Source organism: Wasmannia auropunctata, unplaced genomic scaffold (genome assembly GCF_000956235.1).
Source record: "Wasmannia auropunctata unplaced genomic scaffold, wasmannia.A_1.0 LD336036.1, whole genome shotgun sequence".
NCBI lineage: Eukaryota > Metazoa > Arthropoda > Insecta > Hymenoptera > Formicidae > Wasmannia > Wasmannia auropunctata.
The window spans coordinates 193,309-210,029 of NW_012026854.1; the positions used below are offsets into that span (position 1 = coordinate 193,309).

General features: G+C 44.2%; 1 protein-coding gene across 5 annotated transcripts in view; it reads right to left on the minus strand.

Annotated features, from left to right (window-relative positions):
* The window catches only part of LOC105452192 (tyrosine-protein phosphatase Lar), a 390,547-nt gene that overhangs the window by 36,682 nt on the left and 337,144 nt on the right, over nt 1-16,721 (minus strand). For all 5 annotated transcript variants that reach the window (XM_011693088.1, XM_011693089.1, XM_011693090.1 and 2 more), the window contains one exon: nt 3,461-3,643. In XM_011693088.1, the coding sequence (XP_011691390.1) occupies nt 3,461-3,643 (183 nt within the window). The remainder of the gene's footprint in view (nt 1-3,460; nt 3,644-16,721) is intronic.

Genomic DNA, 16,721 nt, shown 5'->3' on the forward strand with positions numbered 1-16,721 from the left:
CACCGGTAGACTACGTCAGTTTCTCCCTCTCGGCCACCCCCGCGTTATCTCACCGTCCCTTTCCTTTCCGAGCGCGCGCTCCTTCCTCCTTATTTCTCCGTCGATCCATTTCCCTCGCGCGGAACTTGGTGCGCCGTTATATCCAGAAAGTACATCGACTTGTGATGTACTTTTTGCGATACATTAAGGCGTATATTTTATGGGAGAATGTGCGTATAACGCGACGGCGCGGGTGGCAGCATACCGCGGCGCGGATACGCGCCATCGACTCAAGAAAGACGCGAAGACACGGGAATAACGTTAAGGGTGCGCGAGCGAGTGACTGATGCGACTCCGCGGAGGGGAGGAGGGAGGGTGGGTCGCCTCTTACGCGGGCAGAGTTATCAACCCCTCTTCGTTAAATTACACTTAACTCGATCTTACGACCGACAATGGCACCGTTGTTTCCGTTCAATAAAAAGTCACGCGATGACAAATAGCGTGATCGTACGGTTCGCGTTGATAAATTTAATTTTGCGGATGCTGGGCGACGTAATTAAATGCGCCGAGGTGATTAACGTGCGAAAGTAAAAATCACTTTAGCCTTTATGGCGAGCGTAATTTAGTCATTGCTTATTGCATAACGGCCGCGATAAGCCAATTAGCGTGTAAGATATCTAATTAAACTACACAGAAATTTGCATATTTTATAACATGTTTTCCCGATTTCTGTATTTTTTCTTGTTTAAATATTCTTAACGTGTGCTATCTTTAATATTAATATTATCAACATAAACAGTAATAGAAACTGTTAATGAAATTCGAGAAAATTTGCGCGCGAATTAAATTCTAAATAAATGTAATGTCATTATACTGTTGCAACCATTAAGGATAGTATCGCCGTTTGAAATCGTAACTACGATAATAGGCAAACTTTCCTCCTCCGCGGTGCAAAAACACTAAAAATACACACCGTTATTCCTCCCATCTAATTACAATAATAATAGCTGCGTAACGGCCCGCCTCGATGCCGCACGAATTTACATAAACGTCCGGCGTACTTCATTATCGCGGCTATCGATCGTGGAAACGACCCGAGAGGAGGGAGGGGGGGGGGGATAGGAATCGGGCCGACTCATTCGGGGTGGATCTCATTTTAGATTCCCATTCTCGATCGTCCCCGCGCGATTTTCGGAACTGGCAAAGCCTTTATCAGGTGGACCGCGTGCCAGCCAGCCAAGATCGAGTTTCCGGTCGAATGTATCTCGCCCGTCGTCGAACGGAATTCTCTCCTCTCTGTTGGCGTTTCTTTACGGCAATTTCGAGCGCGATTACCGCATCGCGCGTGCACACGCACCGTATCGACACGGCTCGTTCGTACACGGCGCGGCGCCGAGATGCATGCGGATGCCGTAGGTTATGCAAACGTATCCATAATACATAACGCGCCACTGTGTGCGCGAGACACGTACACACCGTGTGTGATGGTTGCGTGCGCGCGCGTGCGTATATATTGCGTGTGCACGCGTCGCGTACACGTATAGCGGCAGCGCGCGGCACGGCGCGGCGGCGGCGGCGGCCTCGCCGCATCTAATGTACACTTTTCACGTCGCGGCAAACTGCGGCGGGCACCGTAAAGATAGTCCGGGGAAGTGCACGCCGGTATTACGTGACGTGCCGCTCGATAATGATACCGCCGACCCGCACGATAAAAACAAAGTGAGCACGTTATACAAACGCATTCGCATATATACACATGCGTATATATATACGCGCGTGAAGGCACGGCCTCCCTACAAGCGGCGAAGGTAAAGATAATGGGGAAGCGCATCGGCGCTTTATAAACGAAACTCCGTAAACGCGTGTCTGAAAATTATTCGTTCCGCCTTATCGTTCCGTCTCTCGACTTCCTCGAGGGGATATTATTAATATATTTCGCAGCGAGTTTCCGCCTTAGCAATGATGCGACGATTGAAAACCTTCTTCCTCCGCTCAATTATATTTAACTATACGAAAACTAAGAAAAATATGCGAGGGGAAAGTCGCGATAAGGTTTTTTTTTAGGACTCGATTTGTAAGTCGGATTTGTATCGCAATCAAGATATTTTATCTAGAATTGACGGCAGATTGCTATGAGATTGCGTGGTACTCGTTTTTAACGTCTTACACGTAGATTGTGAATGGGCTTTAAAAGTAGCACGTCCATGTTTTTTTTAAAACGCCAGTAGTCACGAGACAGATGTCATTTCCGAACTAACGAACAGCGTTATTTGGGTAGATCGTAATCAAGAATTTTTAACCAAACGCAAATGGACACTTTGTAGCAAATTGTCATGAAGTTATGCTCACAAAAAAGATCTTTAACATTTCACGTTTACATTAGCGAGAGATCGTAGATTAATGTTCATCCGCGGATCTTTAAAGTGGCGCCTGTCACAAACGCGCGACAGTAGTCACAGCGACGTGCGGTCAGGCACGCAATGTGTACCTCCGACCGCCGTACTTTCTGAATTATAAATAACGAAGGAAACGTAACGTTAATAATATCTGTGTACGGGCTGGCTGCCTCATCTCGTATGCTTGATTATTGACGACGTTATCGTAACGCCCCTCGCAGCCATGTCGCGCAAAATGCGACTCGAAATGAGATCGTCATCAAAGATATCCGCGTGCGCGCGCTCGGCGAGTACGATATCTGGATACGAAACTTTTACGAACTTTTTATCTCGCGCCGTCGTCAAAATCGAAAGACGATGTAGTAGTCCGAGGCGGATCGCCTAAGTCGGATCGTTAAGCGCGTGCGAGCGCGCAAGCGGGCGAAGTAGCGCGAGTACGATTTACGGCGGCGCCGGCCGGCGCGTTATGAACGCGCGTACGAGACGCGGGGTACGAAGCTCTCGCGGCGCTCTCGGTGAGTGCTGAACGAGCCGAGGGGAGGGGGGGGAAGCGGGGGGGGGTGCCAGGTGTGCTCTCGGCAAACGAGATGGATGTGCTGGATGTTCGCGTATCGCGTGACCACTCGATCAACGCCGCCGCGAGTTGACAGTGACTTACGCACCCGGGCACTCAACGAGATATGACATGCGCCACTGGTCGCGCGCGCCGCCGCCGATGGGGCGCCCCCATTGTTACCCTACCTGTGTACCCGCCAAACACCCTTAATCTTTCTATCTTTCATAGCCTTTGTCATCGTTCGATCGCTCACGTACCCCATATTTCTCTCCCTCTCCCCGCCCCCTTGCCGCCGCTCTTATCGGCCTACTTCCCGTCTCGCGAATAAAGTGCAACGTTCGTTGCTCGCCGCGATAATGTCGGTTTATTTCACGCGCGGCGGTACATTTTTTTTGCATTAAAAGCGACGTTCTAAAACCGGCGTTCGGCGAGCGACGACGACGTCTCGACGAACGAGCGACGATATAAAGCAGCCCTCTCCCCCCCCCCCGATCGCGCCGCCGGTGATCGACAGGCGGTGGTTACTTACCGGAATCCAGAACCGTGTATCGTGGATTTGACGTGTCGATAGGCAGCATATCTCGCACCCAGGAGATGATGGGCGTCGGGGAGCCGACCGCGGTGCAAAGAAGGACCGCGTTGTGGCCCATCTCGACCACCTTCGTCGTCGGCGCTTGAGTGATCATCGGGAAACCCATCGGTAGATTCTCCGCTGTAATCACAAAGGAGGGCATCTTTAGTCATTAGCCATTGTAGGGAGTGCTTAAAAGTCTGAAATAGTCGGTGTATTATGCAGCAGGAGGTAATATTATATATACGCAGAGAGAGAGAGAGAAAGAGAGAGAGAAGACGCGCACGGGAGTTGATGCATCTTTTAAGAAAATTCCTCGAAGAGCGAATAGAATAATAATCGTAACAAGACAACATACCGTGAAGCAATTTATAATAAATTTGATATTTTAAATAATGATCTGGCTGTATAATTTAACAGACACATGTTATACAAGCGCATATTGTTATTTGAAGACGTTATACTATAACTTTTATGAGCTTGCTACTTGCAAGATTCACAGCTGTATTATAATTTTCTCTAAAAGTGAGATATTTTTTTTGTATTTTTTTTTAAATAAAAACGCGAGTTCGGCGAGTTCATCGAGCGCTTACGCGCTCGCACGAGCTTAATTGTATTTGTCTGAGCTTTTACATGTACAGAGACGTGTTTGCGCACGCCGAGTGTAATCGATCAAAAATTTTTGACTGCTTCATCCGTTATTCATCTACAAGATGTATGATCTTCTTAGATATCAGAATAATCAAATAATGATATATAGCGGTGTGGCGTACGTGGATTAGTTATATGGAGATAACATCTCTATATAGTCGGAAACATCGCGCGCGTAGCGGGAAACGTCAAAAATATTCGACGTGTACACGTCTTTTACATTGATACGCGAGGCGAACTTCGCGGCTCGTCAATTATATATCGGACGTGTCGTAGAGAGTAGATCCGGATAGCCCTCTGTGGATCGTATAGACGGGCATCCGGCGACTAGTCTCGCGGGAACGAAAGTTAGGAAAAGCCACTGGAACCGGTCGGCCACGCCGCGCCGTTCCCATTTCCCATCGCGGAAAACAGATCTTCCGTCCCTCGGAAGGCAGCCCGTTGATATGGATAGATGCGCCGGAATGCCGATGCGATCAGGAATGGAATCACAGAATTCAATATACCGCGCGGAGATCTTTTGAAAGGATCTGCCAAAAAAAAGTCAAACAAATCGCACGAAATCTCGTTTGGCATTTTCGTTCTTTTATTTTTATTTTTTGGAATGTTGCATATAATTGGAATAGATGTCTCGCGGAGGATTTCTAATTCATTTGTTAGCGTTCAGTTTTTCTCGCATATATCCATTTTAATAAAATATTTAAAATGTTTTGCAATTGTACGAGAAATGTAATAAAACCGCTCGATGAACTCAGTTTTTTTTTTTTTAACAACGAGAGGCAAACACGTCGAGCTAATTAAGATAAGCGAATATCTGTCAGTACATCGTAGACATCTCCGAGAAAAACGTACATATTTTGAAAGAAATGAATGAAGCAATATTTATAAAATAATAGCTACGACGTTCGAATCTTCGTGGATCTTAATAGGCACGCCGTGCGCTCGCCACGAGTCTGATCGATATCCAATTAAAAGATATGTTCGATAGAGATTGAGCGCGTCAAAGGAACGATGCACAAGTCGTGCGTGAAGTTCAGCCTCGGGGCGAGCAAGAAGATTAATTCGACCTGTTTCGAGGTACACGTGATCCGACCCACATCGCTCCCGTTCTTCATGTAATTACGACGGCGCTACATTAATCCTTGGGGTGAACTCGTAGTTAAATCTAAGTTGGCGACGCGGTGTACGAAGTTCCGAACAACTCTCGCGATTGTCCTGCTTCCGTTTCGACGGTGCCTCGTACGACAGAGATGAAGACAATTTACTCGAACCAGTTATTAAACGACCTCCCGGTAACTAGTTGCTTATTTTAAGCAGACGTGGAGTTTACTTTGCAAAAAAAGAGGAATTTAAGATCCAATAAATATAATATATATTAGAATTATATATTCTCGAGTAAATCATATTAAAAAGGTCTTATTTCTCAAAATCTTAACCCTTTTCTCGAATTATTGTATACATATTTTCACTCTACGTTTAAAATTAAATTTCTCATATATAGAGATGGTGCTTTTTTATTACAAAATCGTAAATTAACAATTTAAATCGCGCACAAAGGTTTAATACAAGGATTTTCTATTTTACAACATTTAAATTACAATTTATAAAGAAGACAGTTCTATAATTTTTACAAATTTAACTGTCTGAGGTTGAAGTTACTGGTAAGCGAACTTGAGACTTATTACAAGGCCCACAAACTGGGTGAAAGTTCGCCGTAAGGGCGCGATCAAACTGCAATTACCATCGACGCCTCGGGGTGGCTCTTAGAAAGTCCATCTTTCACAGTCTCGTCAATTACAAGAGCAATCGGAACTCGTGGACGAAGTTAGTGGTCGGCAAGTACTTTCGCGTATTCTGATCTACTCGTCTCTATTCGCGAATGCATTTTAAACCGATGGAACCTGTTGGAGCTTGGTAAGCCGGTCATTCACTAACGTGAAGATGCATATATATTTGAAGACTGGCACAATTCAGTCGCGTTGTGTCCTTCTATTTCCTTTTAGAATATTGATATCGTTTGATCGTTTTTAACATTATCCGGACAGTTCGGGTGGACTGCGAATAAAGATAGAATTAAATAAATGTCTCTTAATTGTTTCGTTCATTATCCTCCAATTGTCCGTTTAATCCCTTCATTGAAAGAATTTCGTTCAATAATTAAAGTCGAAATAAAATCGATATAAACAAGCTTTTCTTTTCGTGAATAATAATTCTTAAATTAACCCTGTCAAGCTTTCTGTTTTTCAACTGTCGTTATTACAACACTGAATTTTAGAATCATTAATCGAAATAATCTCGAAAGAGATTAAAATAATTTAGCGTAATGTGATTTCTGATTTCGTTCGACACTTCGAATTATCGTTAAATCGAGGTTAGTGAGTGCATAAATTAACAGCCTCTTTAATCCATCAAATTATCAGTTCTACTTTTAACGTGAACAGAGAGGAAAATTTGATTATCATATGATTTGTTTGCTTCTGAACGTAACGAGATATTTATAGCTATATCGCTTTTCCAACGCAGGTCACGATGGCACGGTTGCCATTGTGTACATTACCGCACATGTATCGAAAACTTGTGAGTTTAATAGAAGATGCACGCGAGACGTACGATCCAATCGAGGAATTGCCGGGCTCTCGTGTACACCGCGCCAGAGGTAAAACCATCGCAAATAGGTCAAGCAATTTACCGGCTATTTGCTACCATAGTCTATTGTGCATTTAAGGAACTCGAAGCTATTATACAAGTCGCGTCGCTCTTTCTTTCTTTCATTCCTCTCGGCGGAATCTGTCAAATTCAACGGGATTCGCGTGCTATTAACAGCCGGAGGGAGAGGCCGATAGGGGGAGAGCGATGGCTCGATGCTCGACAACCTTCAGGATTTTCTCGAAGGTCTTCCTCCGTCCCATTGTCTTCTTCCGCGGCGCCGCTTCTTTGTCCTCGTTATCGTCCGAGTTATCCGACGCGCGGCTGCGCCAATTATATCGGCGGCCGAGAGAGCGCTTCGCGGCCGACAATAGAAATCGCCTGCAGACTTTCCGCGTGCCCTCCCTCCCTCCCTCCCTCTCGCGAGTAGCGCCATTTCCACCCTCTCCTCATCCACCTTTTCCACCTGCTATATCCTCTTTCCTCCGCGCGCGCTTTTCCACCGGCGACAACAAACAATACAAGCACCCGACATCGACCGCGTCGCAACGACAACAAAGTCGTCGGCAAAGCTATTGTCCCCGCCTGACGATCCGGCCACCGCGCCTTCCTCGTGTCCGAGGTCGCGCGACGACTATTGTACCGACCGGAGAACGAGCACGACTACGACGACGACGGCGACAACGACGACAACGACGACAGCGACAGCGACAACGGCACCGGGCACCGACAATGAAGACGACGACCGCCGCTGCCGCGCCTTTTCCGTGAAAGTCGTGATTTTGTGGGAATTTGTCTTCCGTTTCCCCAGCCCTCGTTCTCCTTACAGCGTTCTTTCATTCCCGGTTTTCCTCCCTTATTTGCGATTTCTCGCTCTGCGCGCCACTCGGCTATGCACGCAAATGCGCGCGCGTAAAAGCGCGAATATGATGGACCGAGCGCACGTGGACGAGTTATTGTCGGGGGATGAACGCCCTTCTTTTTACAATTTTCTTTTACGACAGCTTTGCAACGCTTCTTTTTCTCCCCCCCTTTCTCGCTTTATCTCTATTCGCGCATGGAGGTTTTTTTTTTCACCGTTACATTCGGATTTATGCTCGCCACAACGCGATCGTAAGATCACCGAGTTTCACGCGAGAAGAGATTTTTCCTTCCGGAGATTCTTGCTCGACAAGACACAAGATTAAGTTACAGACTGTGCACTTTACTCCGTTAACTTTGCAGCGAGATGACGAAAAGTATATCGAGTTATATTGTATACACTTTTTTTTTTCATATTACTCGCAGATGCGATGCTATCGTATATAAACGTACATAAACGTGATTAAAGATAAATCTATTGTGTTAATGTCTCTGTGACTCTATAATGACATTCTCTACTGGCGACATTTGTCGCTTAATTTCCGCGCGACGGAACGGATCTCTAACTTTTTGATTAATGTGCATCGCAATGATGACAACCGTATAAAGTAACTTTGTCAACGTGATATAAAATCGCTTCGGGTTGACGCTGTTGCGAGCGATTGGCTAAAACAATTAAAGCACTGATAAAAATTTATATAATAGAATATCAACTGTCGCCACTGATACCCGAGCCATCGATATCGATTACTTCAACTCGGGAGGCGGATGTATGAAGAACGTTGAGGCATCGCGAGCGATTTGTCCCCTTCCGCGCTCTCACACTCGCGTCCTCCATCTTCCGTCTTATCGTATCATTCAGCGGGGATCCGCGTCCCGTGTCCGTTCGAGTGAAACACAATGGAGAGAAATCAACGCGGGATGATCGCGGGCTCAAATACCTCGTTTCACTCCCATCCCTTTAGTTTCGCCCGTGGAGGATCCTTTTATCGTTACATTCAACTCTCTCGCGTCGCAATTTCCGAGTAAACTTCACGAAAAAAAAAGGGAGAGAGGAAGACGCCGCGCTTTTTCTGTTGGAGGACGTTTTCGCGAAGGGCCGGCCGGCCGGCGCGGTCAGCGGTCGTGAAAAAAAGGTTCCCGACTGATCTCTTTGGCGCTCTCCCGTTTTACGAGAAGATACGCTTATGTATACGGGCGATAAAGGAATTGTTTTCTTAGAGGGTCGAAGTTATAAAGGGTTCGGCGGAAGCCCTTTTAGAAAGCGAATAATGCGGCGAGCGCTTCTTCGGGATTTCGTTGATTCATCCCACTCCGACGATTCTGCGAGCAACCCGCTGCGGTCCTAGCGCTTCGTAACGCGTATTCCCGCAAAATTTGCGCGTTGCCGAGCCGCAACTACATTTGCCATCGGCGGCAAATATTTGCACTACCTCAGCCAGCGGCGGAAACGAATATAATAGGAATAAATCGTAATTTTAACAGCGCTGTTTCGTGTATTTGATTGAGCAACAGGTGATCAATTCGTGCGGCCCCCGAAACGCTCTCTTCCGATGTTATCATTCGGCTCATACATAATTGATAACGAGGAGGAGGGAGGGGTTAAAGCAGAATGAGAAACGATCTATTGACGGAAAAAATAGGAAACGAATGAGGAGAAGAAAATGAATTTGCCAGGTGTCGTTACGACGAAATTGCTACGAGATAACCAGATGTACGACAGTTTCGAAATCGGCGATTTCTCACGGGATCTAGGGAATCCACGAACTCGGGGGGAGGGGGGGGAGGTCCGCACAGCGCGAGCGTGGCGCAGTTGAATCTCTGAAATATCGACGGCTTACGCGAAGATCGTGTCGCGAGAACGAGGGGTGCGTGCCGAATCATCCGTTCGTTCGCGCATAAATTCTCGTCGCGCATCTAAACGCGCGACGTTATATAAGAGTAAGCGAAAATAAGAGTGTGTACCACCGCGCCGCAGGAAAGTAGGTCTCGCGCGCGCTCCGGCGACTTCGAAAACCCCGAGAATCAAACCGCCGGACATAAATAACACGTCGTAACTGCGGGGAAATAATAAATTTCCGTCTTCCGTCTTTCCGGCGCGAGATAGCGGTATCGCGGCCCGATGTAATACAAAAACGTGACTGGCGCTCGAATAATCAGCATATTTCGAGGGAAAAAGCAGCCCGGAGAGGGGGGGGGGCGACGGCAGATACGCGCCCGAGAAAAATCGATACGTGAGCCGCGCGCGGGCGTCTCGTACCTCCTCTTTCCCGGGCGGTTGAGTCGAATCGCCTTTCGACTTTCGTAATCGGAGTCGCAAATATTCGTCGCAGTGTATATCTCGCGATACATTCCCCGGGTGCGGCATCTGGAAACGACATCTCCGGGGGATATGCAGCCCCCAGACTTCGCGACGGACGCGAAGGCCGTTACGTCGTGACGTCGGATCTCAACGTTCCAGTTCGATTCGGAACGATCGAAGATCCGGGTACGTATAACCTTCCGTGCGAATTCCGAATATCAATATCAAAGAAGCAAGGAGTAAGTCTGTATATTTTCGCATTCTTTCAATTTCGTGTTTCGTGTTCGGGTATTTTTCTTTTTAAAGAGATACACGGAAGATGAAAAGATACATTTCTGTAATCATATGTTTAACGCATTTAGACATATTGTTGTAGTAATTGTAGGCGTCTCTCGGTCTTCGCTTATTTCTAGGATTGCCTGTTAGAAATCGATTTTTCATTTCAATGTTTTCGACGAGATTTTCTGCATCTCATTCGGCCGCGGAAGAGGGAACTGCGAGAAAAGCAATCGGACTCCGATATAGTTCCGCTATCCGGCTGCGAAATATTCTGCCAATTCACTCGAAACTTTCGCAGCGGTCGACCTTCTTCTCGCGATCTTTGTGTGTTGACTGGTGGTGAAGTTTCTATCCCCGAGGAGATACGGGAAAGTAACCCGGGGCACTTCGATACGTCCCGAGACACTTGAGAAGTTGCCGGATGAAAGAGTGACAGGCCAAAGGGGGGAGGGTTCGATGGGGCTTGTATGGACCAGAGGGAGAGAACGAAGATTTGCGTGTAGGATGTCGGATGGCGGTAGTTTCCATCCACCATTGGCTGGCTTTCTCAAGCCGCGGGTGGTGCAATTTAGGCGATATACCTACGGGTACGGGAACGATCCTGTTGCGGTCCGCCGGGGATATTTTCCGCGCGCATCGGAAAGCAGCCGCAGGCTACAGGATGTTACAACAATTATGTGAAAACCGTAAATAGACGGAGATGGTTCGATTATATTATCGAATGCTTTCGCGTTGCCCGCGCTTCTTTGCCAAAGAATTTCGGGCGCGATGATGAATATTGTGAGAATATTAATAATAAGCCAATAAATTGGGCACAATGTAGCATAGATTACATAATACGTAACTGATATTATGTATTAAATATAACTTCTATGTAGGCCGATAAATATTATCGGTTTATATAAATTCATTACATTTACTAATGTCTAATTGTAAGTCATCTTTTATTGATGTATATGCAATTAATTTCGAATCAGTTTTTGCCAATAATTCTAACAATTTTCGACTCATACATAGATACTTAACCTCCAGAAATATAAATCTCTATTTATAATTTAATTTCTTATAGAATTTAATAGATTTATGGAAATAAAATGATAAAAGATAATTGTATTATAAAAGATAAAATTCGGCGACCGATAATGAAATTTTCTGACATTTTCAATAAAGAAAGATCAATTTCAATTTGCCAAAAATATTTGTAAAACCTCCTTTATTTTTTAATACTGTTATACACGGTACGCTATAAGTGACAGAAAAATGAACTACCAATGATGTTAATGCAAATTAATTATTAAAATCTATTAATAAACGAACAGGATTTTCTTTTGTATAGAAATAATACAGTGATAGGATGCAATAAATTATTGAGTAATTTGTAAGATAACAGTGCTCTCTTGTAATTATTAAACATTCAACGCACGTCCGATCTGCCAAGTCATCAAATGCTATTAACTTTCACGATTTCGTATTAATTGTGCCTGCATTTCTCGATTGCTCCGTAATGCTAAATTATGTTAGCGCCAGCACGAATAACGGATGATTCAGCGGGTTTTCAATCGCACCGCCGGCGAGTGCAGTCGTACGTACGCATCCGTAATGATCGCGTCATCGTCTGAAAATAAAATTCACGTCCGGTCACGGAGGTAAAGGGAATTAATCGCTGTCGGTTCCAAGTGAGAGAGCCGGCCAATAAGGGACGTGCCAATAAACCACGTAGGATAAAATCCGCCGTAAAAGTCTCAGGCAAACGTGCCTTCATAATTCAAGCATATGCGGCGATGCAGCTGCAGGCATACTTTCTGGACATGAACGTATATTTATGGGGTGTTCCGGAAATCGCGTGCGCATCACTTTTCCTCAAATTTTTTAACAATTGATTGGATACTACCTTTTTCAATTTGTCGATTTTTAATAGATAATATCTCAGTAAGTTTCGAACTAAATTATTCGAAAGTAAGCTTGATTGAAAGTTAATTGAAAAGCAGGGTCATCTATTTACTAAAATTTTTATATTTCTGTATTGCCAATAATTCAATTATCGGCGCACAAAAGTTTTCGTCGAGAAGAAATCGATTTAAAACTGATGAAAAAATCCGTATAGATGAAAGGAGAGCTCGCGGCGGCGATGCGTCTGGGACGCCCTGTATGCACCCCTCATATATTGGTCTCACGTCATTTCAAGAGAAATCGATCTATGCGAAATTGCCATGAGTCGCAAAAAAAAGAGCCCCTCGAGTTCGGGACGCCGCGTCGCGCCGGTGCAAATCGTTCCAAAACGAAGCAAAGAAAACGTCACGAAATCGGGGAATTAAGTTCGGGAATGGCGAACGTACGACGCGATCAAATTCTTGCCGGAGATGCGTCCGTCTGCTGACACTGCGCGAATATTTCTCCTTAAAACAGATCGTTCTTACGTTTATACGTCTTTAACGTATGTGTAACTTACATTTTTATATCTGCACATCAAAGATTACATATAACAATATATTTTCGAGACAATTATGTTTCTCGCATCAGTACCTGCCAGAAAAAAATTTGCCGGTTATCTCACTGGAGAGAGTGGTCTCGTATCTCGTTTCAAGGGTCTTTATCTGATTTTGTAGAGAGAGAGAAAGAGAGAGCGAGGGCCCGGAAGTATGCAGTAAACTCGAAGGTTAAAGGGTTAGAAGCTTCTCTCGGTAGCAACATTAAGCGAAACACGCGTCGAGGTACGTCGTGTACGTTGCGATTCAACGAGAATGACTGGTCTCCTTTCTTCCTCCGATGCGTAAATTTTTTTCTCGGACACGACTGGAGAAAATTTTAGATCCCCCCCCTCGCGCACGTGCGAGTTGTAATCGCTTTGCCAACAACAAGTATGTCGAGCGTCACGCTAGTTAACTTCATTAAACGAAGAATCGGGGCGGTGCAAGCTACATTACCGGAATATAAAAGCTCGTCTCTCGGAGTTGCACTAATGTCCCGATGCCGGCGGCAGGTGGTATAAAAGGACACAGCGGAGTAGAGGGTCGGTGGGCGGGAGCGGGGAGGGGGAGTGGGTTTCGTAATATCCGAGCTACCCTCCCAACGCCCGCCTTAACAGGGGGCCTCCGCATCGAGTAGGTTGGTTTCGAGCGGGCGGCTCTTAAGGGATTAAGCTTTAAAGCCAAACTCGCCTTGGCCGTTCGAGGCAAGCGGGGGCGTGGAGAGGCATCGAAGAAAGTCGTCCTAAATCGTCGTTTGATCTCGTGATTAATGCCGTTGGCTTTACAAGTCGGCGAGATGAATGGAGCCGAGACCTGTGGATGGCCTCTGTATCGAGGAGAACGACGGGGCTCGTAGAAAAGTGAACGTGACGTGGAACGAGGATCATTCTATTCTATCGCGGACGGAGAAAAAGAAGAACGGCAAGCCCGATGATGGTTGCAGTTTTTTTTTTCGCACGAGTCGATCATCGCGTTCGCTTTTGTCGCAGCAGAGCGAACGTATTCGCTCTAATTCTTTTTAACTACAAACCGCTGTGACAGCTATTTTGTATAGGTTTCTCTGTGTTGCCATTTCGATCTTGAGGTACCATTGCGAACGTTATACGTAAGGTCTATCTAGCCTGATAATCGCAGCTTTAAAGCATGATTTTTCTGCAATAACTGGGAATGTTTAATATTTTAACGCTTGACTTTTTTATTTCAATGCAAACACGATACGCTCTGCGCGAACTGCGTCATTCAAATAACGGAAAATAGAAATGGTACTATAGAATTAAATACACAATACTTCCATGTAACGTCCGTCAGCTCAATTAATTAGGAGAGTTACCGTCAGCATTTTGTAGAACCATGATCGTGGATACTGCGATTCTTCCGGTAGAATTACGATATCCGCGTGAGGGCTACGAGAGAGGATTATGAGGGACACGAGTCCTTTTCAAAGGAATAATTACTGTTTACGCCATCTTGGATTACGGCGATTATATTTCACGACGTGAAATGAACTCTTAGGGATAAGCCCGCGTCACAAATGTTCCCCCTTTTTTTTCCGGGTAAGCTTAATGAACAGCCAACGTGTATTCCAAATATTTCATTTTAATCCCGTTTCATCTCTCCGAGGGTAAATGTGCCCTTCACAAGCCTTCAGTATCTTAAACAATAAATCGCATAAAACGCTACGGTTAACGTCGCGTTTAATGTTTGTATCTAATGCCATTAACGATACGCTTCTTTACTACAATGTAACAGCGAAATCTATTTTAACAACCTTGTTTCACTATCAGGATGAACGGAAAAGCGCTAAAAGAACAAAGATTCTTTCATATTTGTGCGTAACGTTCCGTTTATTTAATTTTTCTGTTTATCTTAGAGTACATTTTGCAATCTCGAAAAATAGAAACCAAATTATGGTTCTCTGCGCTGCTCCACTTGTCTGCAAATTTTAATTTAACTGAAATGTTTAAAATTTTGGTTTTTTCTACTTTAGAAATTTTAATTTTATGTTCACATCCTCTTTGTATCCACTATATAAACGTGTACATTTATTAATGGAGAAACAGATGGAATAATTTCCATTAAATCGGAATACTCGTTCAAAGTTCATATTAATTAATACTATAGCCCCGTGTCGTGCAAGATGCAATTTTGAAAAAGCGTGCTTGAATTGTGTAGGAAATAAAGTTGAATGACATCTCTCATTTAATTGCGGACAGCTATTGCCGCGACTCACTTAAAATTGCCGCATCGAATTTCGCATATTAAGCCGCTTGTCACAACTATCGGAAAGGCAGCAAAACCTGTCACAATAATACGGTTTCGATGTAAAAGTGGCAAATGGCGGCGGAATCGACGTTATCGATGGTAAAATAAATGGAGCGGCGGCGGGTTGCTGCGCTGGTAGTTAAAGTGCAAAACCTCGTACACCGATATTCCATAATTTCACGGAAAAAGTGAGGTGCGGAAACTTTCGTTGTATGATTTCCCAACGGTCGGCTTCTAAATAGGTATCGAAAACGGTGGATGCGTTTATTTTTTAATACCTCCGGGATTTTTCTTATTCATCCTACGTGGCGGGGTGGTTACCATAAAAATTTCAAGTGCGATGGGCTTTTGAAGAGTAAACAGACTTGCGAAAAGCAAACATACTATTCTCGTAAATAGAATAATTTTCGATTCAACTACCCTTATTTATTTCAACAGCTTTAATAATAAACTGCTAAATGCAAAACGATTGATTTTAAATCTCGCTCTTTCGTTTGCATCCGTCGCATATATTAATAGTTCCATAAATAATTTTGTTTTTATTATATGCGTGCAAAATGATTTAAAAATAAATGTTTTTCCAGAACAAAACGTGCTAAACTTATCAGAATGAATATTGTAACTATTTGTAATTTGCGCGCAAGTATAGCAGTAACGCATCAGAAATACTTTATGGTTTAGCAAAGATAATGTGTAGTATAAATTCAACGTTTTTAGAATAATAATTATAAAGATTGAAATACGGATAATTGCAAAATAAAGTATTGTTTTCTGCGGCTAAAAAACGAATCGTCCCGTAATTGTAACAAAAAGCGACTTTGAGCGCGCAAACAATCCCGACGACAAGGGATACGCTTACGGCCGATAATTTCATCACCGGTTGACTTCGCTTGACTACGATACGGTAATTAGGGAACGCAACACTGTTCCCTGTATTACTTGGCGTCCGTGTATTCAGGTCGAGATGCACGGACCTCTGAATGCACCACCGACAGACGACAGCCGGCAGATCGAAGATGCATCGCCGGAGTCATCCGATGCGCGGCCCCGTTGTAATGCGCTTACCGTATCACAACGGCGAGCAATTAGCCGGCTAATTGCAAGGAGGAAACGTTCCACTGTCTCTAATGTCCCATGCCCCGTGGAGTTCAATAGGCCTTTGTGTTGTTTATGCGGGGCAAACTTTGTTACCGGCCGTTTGATCGTCAAGCCGGGAAGATGCGGCAAGCACCGGCGTCGCTTTTCGCATTATTGTTCAATTTTCATTGTCAACAATGAGCTCTCTCCGTCCCATTGCATTGGAATTTAACGAGCGACTTTGTACGCTCAATAATCACGTAATTTTTAATTAAAAGCAAAGGCAACGACGTTAAATAGTATTTTAAAAAGTCACGATGGATTATCTGACAATTTTAAAGCCGTTTTTTCTTTAAGAGAAAGTATCAAGCTGTGTATTATAATTTTTTTTATCTCCAAATGTGTTGTATATTGTTGATAAATCACAAACGGAAATTCGGAGAAATTACTGTGCGTTTAAATATAGCAAATGAATAATGAGATTTATTTAACAACATACAGACAATTTAATTCATAAACAGCATTCATTTTTAGCTACTTTGTAGAATTAAAAAATTAAAATCAGTAGAGCATAAACAGCATTTCATAGTTTAAAGTAAAAGGAATGTTTTTTAGCAATTTTTAATATTAATTTTGTTGTAAAACTCATCGGTAGATTTATATGCTCCGCAAG